Source organism: Neofelis nebulosa, chromosome 1, assembly GCF_028018385.1.
Source record: "Neofelis nebulosa isolate mNeoNeb1 chromosome 1, mNeoNeb1.pri, whole genome shotgun sequence".
NCBI classification, from domain to species: Eukaryota; Metazoa; Chordata; class Mammalia; order Carnivora; family Felidae; genus Neofelis; species Neofelis nebulosa.
Window position 1 is genome coordinate 107,956,936 of NC_080782.1, and position 15,197 is coordinate 107,972,132.

Genomic DNA, 15,197 nt, shown 5'->3' on the forward strand with positions numbered 1-15,197 from the left:
CAATGTTGTGAGAATTTCTTTAGGGGACAGACCTAAGATTAGAATTTTTGGGTAACTGGATATGCCTATCTTTAACTTCACTAGATACTGCCATGCCCCCAAAATTGAATCATCAGCAGTGAAACCAGCAATCTGTATAATAAACCCTCCGGGTTCGAAGTTTCAGATTCAGTAATCTGGAAGTATAGTCATGGTGGTGGGGAGTCTGGCAAGAATTTGCATTTCCTTTTTTTTTTTTTTTTTAATTTTTTAAAAATGTTCATTTATTTTTGTGAGAGACAGAGAGACAGAGCATGAGTGGGGAAGGGGCAGAGAGAGAGGGAGACACAGAATCCGAAGTAGGCTCCAGGCTCTGAACTGTCAGCACAGAGCCTGACGCAGGGCTTAAACTCATGAACTGGGAGATCATGACCTGTGCTGAAGTCGAATGAGCAACTGACTGAGCCACCCAGGCGCCCCAAGAATTTGCATTTCTAACGTCCCCAAGTAATGCTATTGCCACTGCATTGTAGTGCCTGGGACTACATTTTGAGAACAAGTGCTCTAGGGAAAGTCTATTGGATTACTTTTGGGAAAAGAGAGCCGATGAGACACTACGTGGAAAGATGTGGCTGGTGAGGTTTTATTAGGTAACCGAAAGTTAGCCTGAGGTATTGAGGATTCAGATTCTAGAAAAACTGAGTTAGTATAGCTAATATACAGTAAATAACCAGTGTGAGTGGTTGTCATCAAGAGCTAAATTCTTGATAGTTCTGTTGCTAGAGTGTCACCTCTGCATGTGCTCTTGTTGCTATGCTGAAAGGGCAGAGGAGTGGGCAGGAGGCCTGCTGTCGGGCCAGGGTATGCAGTAAGCTTGGCTGATCTTACTTACTGTATTAGCGTCTTGATTACGTCTATAAAATCCAGGCATTGGCTTAGATGCAGGTGACAATATTCCCTTGGAGATTCCTCAGGCTTTAAGGCATGAAGCTACTGGGTCTTACTGATTTGGCTATTTTTAGATATTTATATGCAAAACGACAACAACAAAAATCAATCTTTATGTATATAATTTTTATTCTATTCCAAATTCAGTACTGTGGTAACAGAATGCCAGGGAGGTTTCCCTTAAATACTCTTTCTTGAAAGAAACTTCTTATAAAAAGTCTTGAAAACAAAGCCTTCACATATTTTAGGATAAAAAGACATAAACAGGCTGGCACAGTCTACAAATGGTTAACATGTAAACTAGCAGGAAAGTTGTTTTATTTCAGATTTAGCAATAGAAAAAGTCAATTAGGGAAAAAAAAGCATGAACCAAAAGCATTTGCTTACATCATCCCACAATTTACATAACAAGATAATTTTTTTTCAAAACCAGACAACAGGTTCAAAAATACTTCTTTTCACACCCTTAAGTGATGTTGTTGGGAACAACGGCTGTTATAAGGCCATTTATTGCAGGCACATTTCTACCTAATTATCATGACTGTAATTTTATCTTCTTTCTTTTTTCTCTCTCATCAGCTTTTTGCTTTCTTCTCGTCGTCTCTTATTCACTGGATTCCGAGGATCATAGATTTCGAATGTGTCTGAATCTTGCATGCTTGCATCTTTCACTTTTCTGCTTTTATCCTCAAACTGAAGTACATGGGACATCCTGAAAAGGCAGAGAGACAGTTCAGTGATTTTGGCAGGAGAATGGAAAGTGGAAATTTTATACTATACTGTCCTTGGCATAATGAACCATAAGGGTACAGAACACCAACATGGGTTTATTGTTTGTTGGTGCTTATACCACATGGAAACCAACTTCTCAGAAAACACTTAAATTTGAAAAACATGACTGGAGTTTGGTCCTGCTGCTTTGTATTTTTAGTAATGAGTCTCTTTGCCTCAGTCTTCACTTGAAGGTCCTTCCTGGATGAGAGGTTAAAAGAGCTCTACCCAGGGTATTCCTTCAACTAAGAGAACATTCTGCCAGCTTCCTTTAAAGAGCACACTCACTTAGCCAGAGTGGGCAGGGTTGCAGAGCAAAACCCCTAACAAACCAGCCCTATCTGATCCTGTTTTTAGTAGTTGAAGGGGTCAAGAGTCAGGAATGTGTTAAGAAAATTCTTGTTCAAATGGTGTTATGATCCTTTTTCTGGGGAGTTGCAGGGTTAAAAAAATTATTTTTTTTCGTGCAAAACGAAACTAAGCTTTGGCATGGCTCCATGGACTAATTTCCTCCTCTTACTGTTGATTACAACAAATTTAACCATCCTGCTTTCCCACTTTATCAAATGCTTACTGGTCTTAAGGTATCAACATGTGCTTGAATCGTAAGTGGTCATAAGCTGGCTATCCTTAGCAGCCGGGAAATATGTAAGTGATTAGCTCTGCCCCCATTAGGAGGTGTCAGAAATAAATAGGGAAGTCAAAGACCAGATTTCAAGGCAGTTGAATGAATTTGGAAAGAGAAAAGTTCAGTTTTGACATATAAACAAAACTTCTAAGGCTTTTCCTACTCATTATAAAAGCAATTTAAAAATGGGCATACTCAGCACTTTTATCACAGCTGATAGGGCTAAATTGCCTATAGGATTAACACTCCCCATACACCCATTGTAACTTTCCGATGAAACCCAAATATTACATTAATTTATTTTTCCCTAAATAAGCAGAGATTTGGGCAGTAGGTAATAGAACAGATCCCCCACCCCTTTTCCCTGCAAGTAGCACATATGCTGAGTGAAGTTTACTTGTGCGACAAACTCTCATGGATATATTCAGATTTTGAAGAAAAGATTTTGTGGCAAATAAAACGTTAGGAGATTAGTGATACTGCAGTTACTGAGGGTTCAGTAGCTACTGTTCTCCAGGGGTGACAAGTTGAGTCTTAACTACCATTCCCAACACTTCTATATGAGAAAAACTACTGGAATGCAATTAGTACACGTGATATTATTATGTAGATGACGCAGAATATACTTTAACTTACTAAATGAGGTAAATCACATTCACATTTCTATACTTCATTATTAATAATGCTACTTACATCAAATTTCATAACTCATTTCAATACATGAACATGCCATATCATTCATCAGAACTGCTGACTTATAGTTCTCTTTAGTAAACACCCTTATTTAGAAAAGGTGTCATAATTTGTGTGTCACGAGTGGACCTAGAGGGTATTATGCTAACTGAAATGAGCCAGACAAAAACAAATACCACATAATCTCACTTAGGTGTAGAATCTAAAAAACAAAACAAATCAATAAACAAGCAAAATCAGACCTATACATGCAGAGAACAAACTTATGGTTGCCAGAGGGGAGGAGGGTGGGAGGATGGGCAAAATGGGTGTATGGACATGGGATGTATAAGCTTCCAGTTATGGAATGAATAAGTCACCAGGATGAAAGGTATAGCAAAGGGAATATAGTCAATGGTATTGTAATAGTGCTGCATGGTGACAGATGGTAGCTACACTTCGGGTGAGCATAGCACAATGTATAGAGAAGTTGAATCACTATATCGTACACCTAAAACCAACCAATGTGATACTGTATGGCAGCTATATCCACACACACAAAAAAGCCCAACCGACAACCAAACAGAACAAAAAGAAAATCAGAAAGTATAGTTATCTCCTTACCATAGCAATTGCAGTGGAAAAACCATGCTGTTAAATTTTAAGAGTGGTGACAATGAAGCCCATGCTTCCTGTTTCCAATTTAAGTTGTTTCTATCTTCGTTAAAAAAGAGCAGATATATTTAATGGAAGAAATGGAAAAAAGAGCTCTGAATTAAGGTAACAAAGAAAAAGCACCAATTTTATCATAAATAATCATATAATTTAGTAAGATAAATTTGTAGATTCTTTGTGGGAGGAGGAAAATAGGGTATTCATAGGTATTGATTACAACTTTTCAATTGGAGATAACTAATAAAATCCCAGATGTTACAAATACGAAAAAAAAAAAAAAAGAAATGCATCATAGGATCATTGCTTATTTAAATGGATTCCTCAGAGTTTGATTTTCCTGTCCTTTCAATTTCCTACAGTATTTAAGTATTAGCTTCTGAGAATAAACAATCTCAACTCGTAGAAAAAGGCTCATCATTCTACATTCATGGTAACAAGGGACTACTAGACCCAGTTTGAAACACAAACTGGATTTAATAAATTAATGATTTGCATAGGCCTAAATGACCAGTGACAACTCAGTTCAGTAAACACACCTCTGAAAGCCAACTAATCAGTGACAGCCTTATGATTTTGAAGGTTGGCCAATCAGTGGTCAACTCAGTCTAGTAAACACATTTCTGAAAGCCAGCCAATCACTGACAGTCTCTCCTGAGTAATGGGGCTTCTGAGGCTGATGTCAACCACTAAATAATCCCTGACCCCAAAACTCTATATAAGATTTGCAACCCATTTAGCTCAGAGACTGTGCCTAAAAGCATAGCTCTTCCTTAGTTAAGTAATAAATTAAACCTTTTGTTTCAGGTAGTGAGAGGTGGCCTTTTTCTTAGATACTTCTTACATTTTGTGCTGCATTCCCCAAAGTATACTTCTTTAGGAATTTTAAGTGTACTTCCACTGATGAGGAACAAGTTTAGAAAGGTGGGAGGATGTTCTTTTTAAGGTCCTTTACCACACATCATGGGGAGTTCAGATCCTGCACTGCATTTCAGTAAGTGCTTAGCAAGTGATTATTGTGTAGATACCTAAGCCAAAACCAGGAAGTAGCTCAAAACATGCCCTTTAAAACAATTTCATTCAATACTCCCATATTGATAGTGGAAAACAAAAACCACTGCCTTTAGTTAACTTATTAATATCTTTATATATATATATATTTCTAAAATTATTGGTCTCTCTGACCAAAAATACAGATGGATTTTTTTGTAATATCCATTTCTATTAGAGACTGTCCACATTTCAAAAATGGCTTTGCCAGAACTTGTCAATTAAAACGGTATAGGCACCTTCCTCCTTTCTATCCCACGAGAGTATCTTGCAACTATTGAATTTAGTTGGCTCTGGTATAAGAAATGAACTCTAGACATGTGAACAACAGCACAAAGTCCACAAAGAGGAACAGATTTTCCTACAAATTTGAAAAAAACAGAAAGCCGTAAATTAAAGTAGCTGTCTTTTTCAACTGTTTGTTTCATATACCACTGCACTAAACAAGTCCAACATTTTGATTAATAACAAACCTAAACCCAGAGGAAAGAAAGGGCTCTCAGCTTACAAACTACTTCAGCTTTAATATCATAATACTTAGCATGGCTGGTTACTCAGCAATAATATTTAATCTTTAATAGAAATAAAAGCATAATCAAAATGGTTCACCCATTTATCTTTCAACATGCTTTGGTCACTTCATTTTAAAAAGCAAAACAAAACAGTTATTATGATTTTCAGCATAATAAACTCCTGACCTATGTGCCTCCATAAATCACAGACTGCAGGAATTGAAAGCATGCCCACATTTTACAGTCTCCTGTGAGAATGCACATGCAGACTTATAATACAGACTTAACTCAAGTACATAAGGGTCTGGTCATTTACAATTTTGTATGTCCCAATAACTCAGTACTATTTACTCTGTGGCTGGTCATGGAACTGACCAAACAAGAGCAGTGAATTTTTTGGAATTAATCGCATGCTGATCATTTACATATGAACATTTTAAAACTTGTTCACTTGAAGGCAAAGACACAAAATTTAGTTCTGATTAATAAAAAGATTTACATAAGCTCAGATTCTCAAATAAGAACACTGACTTGGGGTGCCTGGGTGGCTCAGGTGATTAAGCGTCTGACTCTTGATTTTGGCTCAGGTCATAATCTAATGGTTTATGAGATTAAGCCCCATGTCGGGCTCTTTGCTGAGATCACGGAGCCTGCTTGAGATTCTCTTTTTCCCTCTCTCTCTGCCCCTCCCCTGCTTATGCTGTCTGTCTCTCAAAATAAGTAAACAAACTTAAAAGAAAAAGAACGTTGACTTTAGTGTGTTACAGAAATATAGAGGCTTACCATTTTCATAGAGGTTGCTTGACAGAATAATTTTTTTTTTCATATGGGATTGTATGAAATTATAAACAAAAGCAAACAACTGATTGTTTGAAAAAGACCTGGACCTTTAATAATCTCACTAATTTGACATCCAGTTTTAGAAGTTCTCCCACAGTTGTGAAACACATGAAGATTTATGACAGCAATTAATATTAATGGAGAACACAAGAGAGGTACTTAGTCTCAAACATACAGTAAGTACAATATAGAATTCCAGTACTAATTTGTTTCTGACAAAAATGCAATTAGGTTATTTATGCTTATGTAATGTAAGCTGTTATCTTTTTCACTGGAAATTTTATAAACGACTTGTTTCCCATTTCCACTCGACTCTTAGACTTTTGTAGGTGTTCTAACTGTTCTACATCTGTACTATGTCTCTTTCATCCTCCAAAAGTTCTAAAATAGTCTTTCTTAAAAAAAAAATGTTGTTTTAAAATTAAGTAGGCTCCACACCCAACGTGGGACTTGAACTCATGACCCCAACATCCAGAGTCACATGTTCTACAAACTGAGCCAGCCCGTTGCCCCTAAAATAATCTTTCTTTCTTTCTCTCTCTTTTTTTAAATGTTTATTTATCTTTGAGACAGAGAGAGAGAGAGAGAGAGAGAGAGAGAGAGAGAGAGAGAGAGAGAGCGAGCATGAGCAGGGGAGGGGCAGAGAGAGAGGGAGACACAGAATTCAAAGCAGGATCCAAGCTCTGAGCTGTCAGCATAGAGCCCAACTCGGGGCTTGAACTCACGAATGTGAGATCATGACCTGAGCTGAAGTTGGATGCCCAACCCCCTGAGCCACCCAAGTGCCCCATAAAATAATCTTTCTTATACATTTCTTTCATACCATTTCTTTGACCAGGAATTATTGGCTATTGTGTTAGACTGAACAACTCGGCTGGACCCTTAAAACTCTGTAACAACTGCATCTTCCTATCTCACCAACCTCATTTCATTTCTTTCATCAATTACTCTTTTGTAATTGGCTTTTGACTTAATTGTGAACAGAGTGTCAGTTATTTGAGACAGTATGAGTCTTGTTCACAGCTGTATTCCCTGTGCTGAGAATGGTGATTTGTGTTGTAAAGCAAAGCCTTCAGATCCTTTGTACTGGCCAGGCCTGCTGGCTGGTACTAGCTCGTTTGCTAAACTAACACTTGACCTCCTTTTGTGGGCAGGGAATGTCTTTTATTTCTGTGACAAACTTCTAAAATGTCTAACAGCCTCTGCAGAAAGTCTCAGGCTCAGCACAAGCCCACCTTTTCATGACCTCTCATAGTTTAGCACATACTGATTGCTGCTTTTCCACTGTGCTCCTACCAGTGACAGCTAGTTTTATTTGTTCCTGCTCATAGACTGCAGTGGGAGCATGCCTTATGTTCTTTTCCATTGACTTTGGTCCCTAATGTAAAACTAGATAGTTTATTTTTTATTTTTTATTAAGTAAACTCTACATCCAGTGTGGGGCTTAAAATCATGACCCGGAGATCAAGAGTCACATACCCCACCAACTGAGCCAGGCAGGCGCCCCTAGATTCTTTGTATTTTTTTTTAGCTTTTTAAAAATTTTATTTAAATCCAAGTTAGTTAATACATAGTATAATAATGGTTTTAGGAGTAGAATTTAGTGATTCATCACTTGTATATAACAGCCAGTACTTATCCCAACAAGTCCCCTCCTTACTATCCATCACCCATTTAGCCCATTAGATTTTTTTTTTTGAAGTTTGTTTGTGTGGGGGGGGGGAGAGTGGGAGGAGAGAGAGAGAATGTGTGGGTGCACACACACATATGGGGGAGGGGCAGAGAGAGAGGACAGAGGATCCAAAGCAGGGCTCTCGCTGATAGTGGAGAGCCTGAATCAGGGCTCAAACTCACCAACTGCAAGATCATGACCTGAGCCACAGTCAGATGTTCAACCAACTGAGCCACCCAGGCACCCCTAGATAGATTTTTTTTTTTTTTAAAGCAATGTCTCTCCAGAGCACTACATCCAACACAGATGCACATTAGAATCACTTCAGTAGCTTTAAAAACTATGCCAGGCTTCCACCTACAGAAGTATTGATTTAACTGTCCTCGGATGGGGCCCCAGCATTGGTAATTTAAAAGTTTTTCCTGGTGATTTTAAAATACAGCCAAATTTAAACTATAACACTAAAGTTTAAGAACCTTTACATTTTCACACTGATTTATTTCATCAGCCATTTGTTCTGGCCCCTTCAGAGATGAATTGCCAGTTCCTATTGACAAGCTACTCACATACTTGAAGAAGCATAAGTGGCCTCTGAGCCTATTAACTGAATAATCTCAAGTGTATTATCCATTTCTTATATATGGTTTGAAGATAAGGCAAGAAGCTAGATTCAATTATTCACTCAACAAACATTTGAGGACTTTTTATGTGTGAGACCCACTGTCAGACACTGGTGACCCAAAGCCAAATATGACCCAGGCCCTGCCATCCTGAAGTGAACAGTCTGTTCGGGAGATGAACACACAGATACCAGAACAAATGCATATGTTGGAATTGCCTGCAAAGTGTGAGGCAACAATTATAAGACGATCCATTGATATAGCTCTCTACGAAAAGCTTTCACATGTTGTCTGCTATTATCTTCATAGTAGTAACTATATGGGGTAGGCAAGAAAGATGTGGTTATCACCCCCATTGCACAGACTAGGTAGTGCTTATTTTGGAATAAAGAAAATGCTAAAAATGCAATTGTAAAGAGACCAGAATTATTTGTGTAGCTCCCAGGCTGGCCTTTAAAGCAGTTCCAAAAGAGAAGTTCCAAAAATGTGGGAGCCTCTTTGGGCACCTCTCTTTTAGATGGAACACTTGCTTAAAAAAAAGGGGGGGGGGTAATTAAAATTCACTGTAAATTTTATCTCAGCCTCAGTTTCTCCTTATACTTCCTACAATGGGGATGCCACCCCATTCTGGTAGAAGTCCCACAGGGGTACAGCCAAGGGCCCACAGCCTGACCCTATAAGGGTAGAGGTCTGGCAGTCTCCTCTCAGGCATCTAATTACTAAGGCATGCCTTGTGCTTGATGATGGTATCCAGGTCTTTTCTGTTACATATATATATTTTTTTCAAAAATGTAAATCTAGCCATGAAAACTCTCCTGTTTTAAATCTTTCACTGCTCCCCATTGTCTGCACAACGAAACCTAAATTTCTTATGTGGCCTCTATGATTTGGCTTTTGCTTCCCTCTTCAAGTTCCTTTGTCACTCGCCCCATCACATTTATATCCCAGGCATCCTGAATTGCTTGCAGTTTCCTGAACGGGGCCTGTCTCCAGCCTGTTTACTGCCTCTCTATGGTGATAACCCTTCTCTCCCTCATCCTGGCTGAGGTGTCACCCCGGATTTCTCTCCTGGCCTCTCCTCTTTTTCCGTGGGGTTAGGCCCTCTTCTGTACAGCTCTCTAGTTTAGGCTCCCTCACTAGAGTGCACTTGGCTCTGTTTTATGGGCCTTTGTACTAGCACCAGTCACCAATACTTGGCAAGAAAAACACCTACAATAAATTTCTGATGAATAAATAAATGTTTCTGAGAAACCAGTCACTTCTAAAACCTTTGGCTAGAATTCTGGTTTTGTTCACCATTCTCCTGGATAGTATTAACACATAATTCCAAATTACTTAGCTATTAGGTTTTAAACGCTTGAGTTTTCTAGGTTAGTAACTCTCCTTTCAAACTCCATTAATACCAGAGAAAAGGCTAATATTCAAAAATCTAAAACAAAATATTTCCACCACTACTAACTCTGTGCTATGAAAATCCAACACTTTCTCAAATGGCCACTTAAATTATCTAATGATTACATTTGTCTTTTGTACCCTTTGTCTTTGAGGTATGAGGTGGGGGAAAATGCATATATTGTCCTCAGCCTCCCTCCACTTGGGTTGAAAGGCCTTGCCATTCTTTGCGAAACGTTGTCATCCACGTAATTTGTCTTTTCTGTACTGTGTTGACAGGTTCTTATTTCTCTGTTAAATTAGAATTCTTAAGATATCCAACTAAATAACTCCTGGTTATTATTTAAGTTTATCATTCTACGGGACTATAGATAGGGAACTTAATTTATATGGTTGAAGTTTTTTTTTTTTTTTTTTTTTTTGGAGGGGAGAGCTGGAAAGGAGATTTGCATTTGAAAAGCAAAAACAGTCCTTTTTGTTTTTAAAAAAAAATTTCAGTAAGACAAAACAATTTTCAAGTTTTGCCCACATTTGATTCTCTGAAAGGACCACACCCTGTTCTGTATCATAGATGGCCTGCAGCATGCTTTCTTTGTCCATGTCACTTCTCTGGAATGCCCCACCACCCCCTTCCCATTGGTCTGTGTCCCTTGTCCTTTCAAAGCCCAGTGTAATTCCCATTTTCTCCTAAAATTCTTCTCTGACTGCCCTGGGTTTCATTCAGGGCTGGCTCTTACTTTTGAATTTATCTGAGACTTTCTGTGGAAACTTTTGTGGACTGCAGTTGGAAGACCTGGGTTTGAGTTATAATTCAGTCGCTAAATGTTACTGGAGGACAGTCACATTGCTTTTCAGGCCTATTTCTTCATCTGTGAAGAGGAGATGGTAATATGCACCCTAATTACCTCACATAATTAGAATGAGATTCAAACATCATTCCTCCATTAAGTCCAACACTTACTTTCATGTCAATTTATTTTGTATTTTGTATGTATGTATTACATACAAAGTGTGCTTGTATAAAGTTATCATTTTTATAACACTCTGTTATGCTTCATAGACTTTTTCAAAGTGTTTTCATTCATATCATCATACACAAGAACTTACTTATTTGATCTTGCCTAACTTTGGAGGCCTATATATATTTAAATTTTTTTTTTAATGTTTTTTTATTTTTGAGAGAGAAAAGGACAGAGCATGAGTAGGGGAGGGGCAGAGAGAGAGGGAGACACAGAATCCGAAGCAGGCTCCAGGCTCCGAGCTGTCAGCACAGGGCTTGAGCTCACGAACAGCAAGATCATGACGTGAGCCGAAGTCAGAACACTTAATCGACTGAGCCACCCAGGTGCCCTGGCTTATATATATTTAAAAATATATCCTGTCTGTCCTAGACTACATGCCATTTGACGGGTAGAAACTGTTTAAAGAATCAAAGAATTATAGAAATTTTACTTTTATAACTTTCGTGGCATGATTAGCATGTATTGACTATTTTTATGTGTTTTTCCTTTGTGCAAAGTAACATAATCCTGAGAAGCAAAAAGAAAAGACAAACAAAAATCATCTGTAATTCCATAGCTCAGCAGTAACTAGTGTAAACATATAGGTGCATCACTTCCTGTACTTTTTTAATGCATCTCAATACACATATATGGATGTATGTATTATATATATGTGTGTATATGTGTATATATATTTGAAGGGATCATAATGCATATATTTTATACTTTTATACCCAACTATACCATGATCATCTTTTTTTTTACATGGATAATTATACTTCTATGTAATTTTATTCATTTTCTAGTATTTGATCCTATAGATAATTTACAATCAACCCTGTATTGTAGGATTCTTAGGCTTGTTCATATTTTCACCTTTATGAACAGAATGCTGCGAATAATATCTATGTGAATAAGAAATATTTGGATTTTCTTATTTGTAGTAATTTTGGGAAGGAGAGGCAGGTTCAACCTTATTTCTTTTGGTAGCATAATTCTTCTTTTTCTTTCAGAAATGACCCTTCCCCACTATGAGTCCATGTACTTGGAGTGGGATGACACCCCCTTGTGCTTGTCCCAGGGAGGGGACGCATGGAATAGACCTGTCCAGAATAACCAGTAATTACATTTAGGGCATGGGCATTTGAATTTGAAAAGGCTAAACACAACTGGTTCAAGAACTTTTTCTAGAACTACTGGGTTGACTACATAACGTAAACCTAGAACTTCTGAAGGCCATCTTTGCCAACCCCTAGGGGAAGTCTTGGATGAGGCCAAGTGAGAGGAAAATGGAACCAGGAGACAGAAAACAGAGGGAGGAGAGAGAGAGAGAGAGAGAGAGAGAGAGAGAGAGAGAGTGAGTCCTGACACTGGTTGAATTCTCTAATCTAGTCACGCCCTAGCTCTACTCCTTAAGCTTTCCATGATGGATAAATTTCCCATTTTTGTTTAAGATATTACTATCATTTGTAATAATCTTTACTAATGCTTAGGATATATTCCTAGAAGTAGAATTCTTGGGACAAAGATTTGTACATATTTAAGGTATTTCATATGAATGGTCTAACTTCCCTCCACAGAGGATTTATCAGTTTACAATCTCATTGGCAGAGTGCCTCATTTTGCTCTAATACCTTTTGTTTTTATCCCCTCCCTCCATTTTTTGGCTTTTTGAATTTCTTCTTTTGTGATATGTGTGTGCATCCTTTGCTTATGGAAAAAAAGTGGCATATTCATATTTTCCTTATGGATTTGTGAGAATTTTTACTATGTTAAGAATATAAATCCATATTCATCACATAAATTGCAAAAACTTTTCTAGTTTGTCATTTATCCTTTAATTTTTTTTTTTTTTTTTTGGTCTAGGTTTACCTACCTATCTCCTTTCCTCTTCCATCCATCCCTCTGTCCTCCCTTCCATATAGAAATTTACAATTTTTTTATACAGTCATTATGAGCAGTCTCCTTCTGTCTTTAAAGTTATGCTTAAGTCTTTCTTCACATTAATACCATGTAAAAATCCACTATATTTTCTAATAGCACCTTTACATTTCTCTTTTCATTTGTTATTCTTGTATCAATTTAGAATTTTTTTTTTTTTTTTAGTATACTGGGTCAGATAAAGTTCTAATTACTTTACTTATTTTTTCCATGTGGCTACCTAGTTGTTCCAACTTCATTTCTAGAATAATTCACCTTGTACAGTATCCCAACCCACTGGTTTAATTATTATAATTTTGGCATCTGACCAGGAAAGATCATTACTTTCTTATTCTTTAAAAAAGAGTATTTTTTTTAAATAGACTCTATTTTTTCAAGAGGTTTAGACTTACAGAAAAATTGAGCAGTTAGTACAGAAAGTTCTCTCATACCCCCAAACCAATTTTTCCTATTATTACCATCTCATGTTAGTATTGTACATTTGTAACACTTAATGAACCAATATTGATAAATTATTATTATAAGTCCATAGCTTATTTATATTTCCTTAGTGTTATGGACTAAAGTGTTTCCCCAAAATTCATAAGTTGAAGACCCAATTCCCAATATGACTATATTTGTAGATATGGTCTTTACAGATATGATTAACATAAAATGTCATTTTGCAACACATACAAATATTGAATAATTATGTAGTATATCTGAAACTAATATGCTAATTATACCTCAATTTAAAAATATCAAATGAGGTCATAAAGGTGGGCCATCTGCAAGCCAAGGAAAGAAGTCTCACTAGAAATCAACCCTACTGACACTTTCATCTTAGACTTCCAGCCTCCAAAACTGTGAGAAAATAAATTTCTGTTGTTTAAGTAACCTAGTCTGTGGTATTTTGTTATGGTAGCTCTAGGAGACTAATACACTTAGCTTTTACCTAATGTCCTTTTTTTTTTGTTGCAGGATCCCATTCAGGATATCACATTACATTTGGGTTGTCATGTTTCCATAGGCTATTCTTGGCTATGGCAATTTCTCAGAATTTCCTTGTTTTGATCACTTTGACAGTTTACAGGAGTACTGGTTGGGTATTTTGTACGATGCATACACTAAAGGGATTTATCTGATGTTTTTCTCAGGGTAAGAGTGGGCTTACAGGCTATTGGGAGAAAGACCACAATGTAAAGTGGAATTTTCATTACATCATATCAAGGGCAAATGCTATCAAAGTGATTTATGATGTTGATGTTGACCTTGATCACCTTACTGAGTGCTTGCCAGTGTTTTCCACTCTAAAGTTACTTTCCCCCCTTGCTTTCCATGTGGTACTCTTTGGAGGTTATTCAGTATGCATAGCCCACACCTAAGGAGTGAGAAGTTGTGCTTTCCTATTCTTTTTATTAAAAAATTTCTGGGTTATTTTTGCTTGCATCTCTTCTCCCCTCCTTCAACTGGTATTTTATTTGTATTATATTAGATTTATAAAATAATCTTGAGATAATTTTTTTGTTAAAAATTAAGCATTCTAGAAACATGGTATACCTATCTCTTTATCTGTATAACAGGTTGAGTTTTCTCAATTAAAAAAATGTTTTCTAAGTGATAATTTCACAGCAGCTGATGAACTGATACTGATCTTTGTGTATTTATTTTGTTTCTGGCCACAATACTTGAAGTCTTAGAACTTTAGACAGATAACTTTGGATTTTCTATATCTGCAGATAACTTGGTTTCCTCCATTCCATTTTACAATTAAGTAACTAAAGAGAAGCTATTGAATTTATTTATCAAACTGAAGCCTGCTTCCCAGTTCATAGCCTAAAAACTTTGGAAACCTAAATATGACAGATACTTTTAAGGGTGTTTTGCTGCTAATGAAAAATAAAAATCAAAATAATTTCTGTAGAATCTGGGTAACTATGTTAAACATTTGATACTTATTAAAGTTTAAAGAAAGTATATCTAATATGAAAATCATAACTTTTAGATTTATTTCAAATGAATTAATCAAAAGTAGCTATATAGAGATGACATTATCAACCCCAATATTACAACTATTTTTTTCTATGATTCTCTGCTAACTTTTGATACTGCTTAAAATGTAAGTGACAATTTTGTTTGAACATTTTGACATTTTCATATGAGATCTAGAATATATTTTCAAACATTAAATGGAGGATTCTTTCATTTTGATAATATTTTACCTATCAAAATGTAATATTTAGGTAAATGTCTTATAAACTTTTAATTTTAGAACTTTTCTCTATCAATAATTACAGGTAACTTAGGGTTCTCTTTTTACAAATGTTCAAAGCTTCTTAAGGAATTAAGATATTAAAGCATTAAAGTATCACTATATATGAAAACAGTGTGGATCTTTTTCAACACGAATTAGATAGAAGTGACAGTAATTCATATGACGAGACAGACAGACAGACAAAGCATGAATGAGGCCAGAGATCAAAGTATATTTTAAAAAGTCCAGGAAAATGAGGTCACTGG

General features: G+C 36.6%; 1 protein-coding gene and 1 long non-coding RNA gene across 3 annotated transcripts in view; one reads left to right on the forward strand and one right to left on the reverse strand.

Moving 5' to 3' along the window:
• The window catches only part of LOC131512546 (uncharacterized), a 106,715-nt gene that overhangs the window by 16,662 nt on the left and 74,856 nt on the right, over positions 1–15,197 (forward strand). The gene's annotated exons all lie outside the window — the stretch shown is intronic.
• Positions 1,033–15,197, reverse strand: part of CWC27 (CWC27 spliceosome associated cyclophilin) — a 196,219-nt gene continuing 182,054 nt past the window's right edge. Inside the window, exons 14-15 of one of the 2 annotated variants that reach the window (XR_009262164.1) lie at positions 3,623–3,716; positions 1,534–1,639 (exon numbers count right to left, since the gene is read on the reverse strand). Coding sequence is in view for 1 of the 2 variants with exons in the window: in XM_058731337.1 (XP_058587320.1) it covers positions 1,477–1,639 (163 nt within the window). In the remaining variant the exon portion in view is untranslated. Of the gene's footprint in view, positions 1,640–3,622; positions 3,717–15,197 lie in introns of both variants that reach the window. The other variant, XM_058731337.1, reaches the window with a different exon arrangement.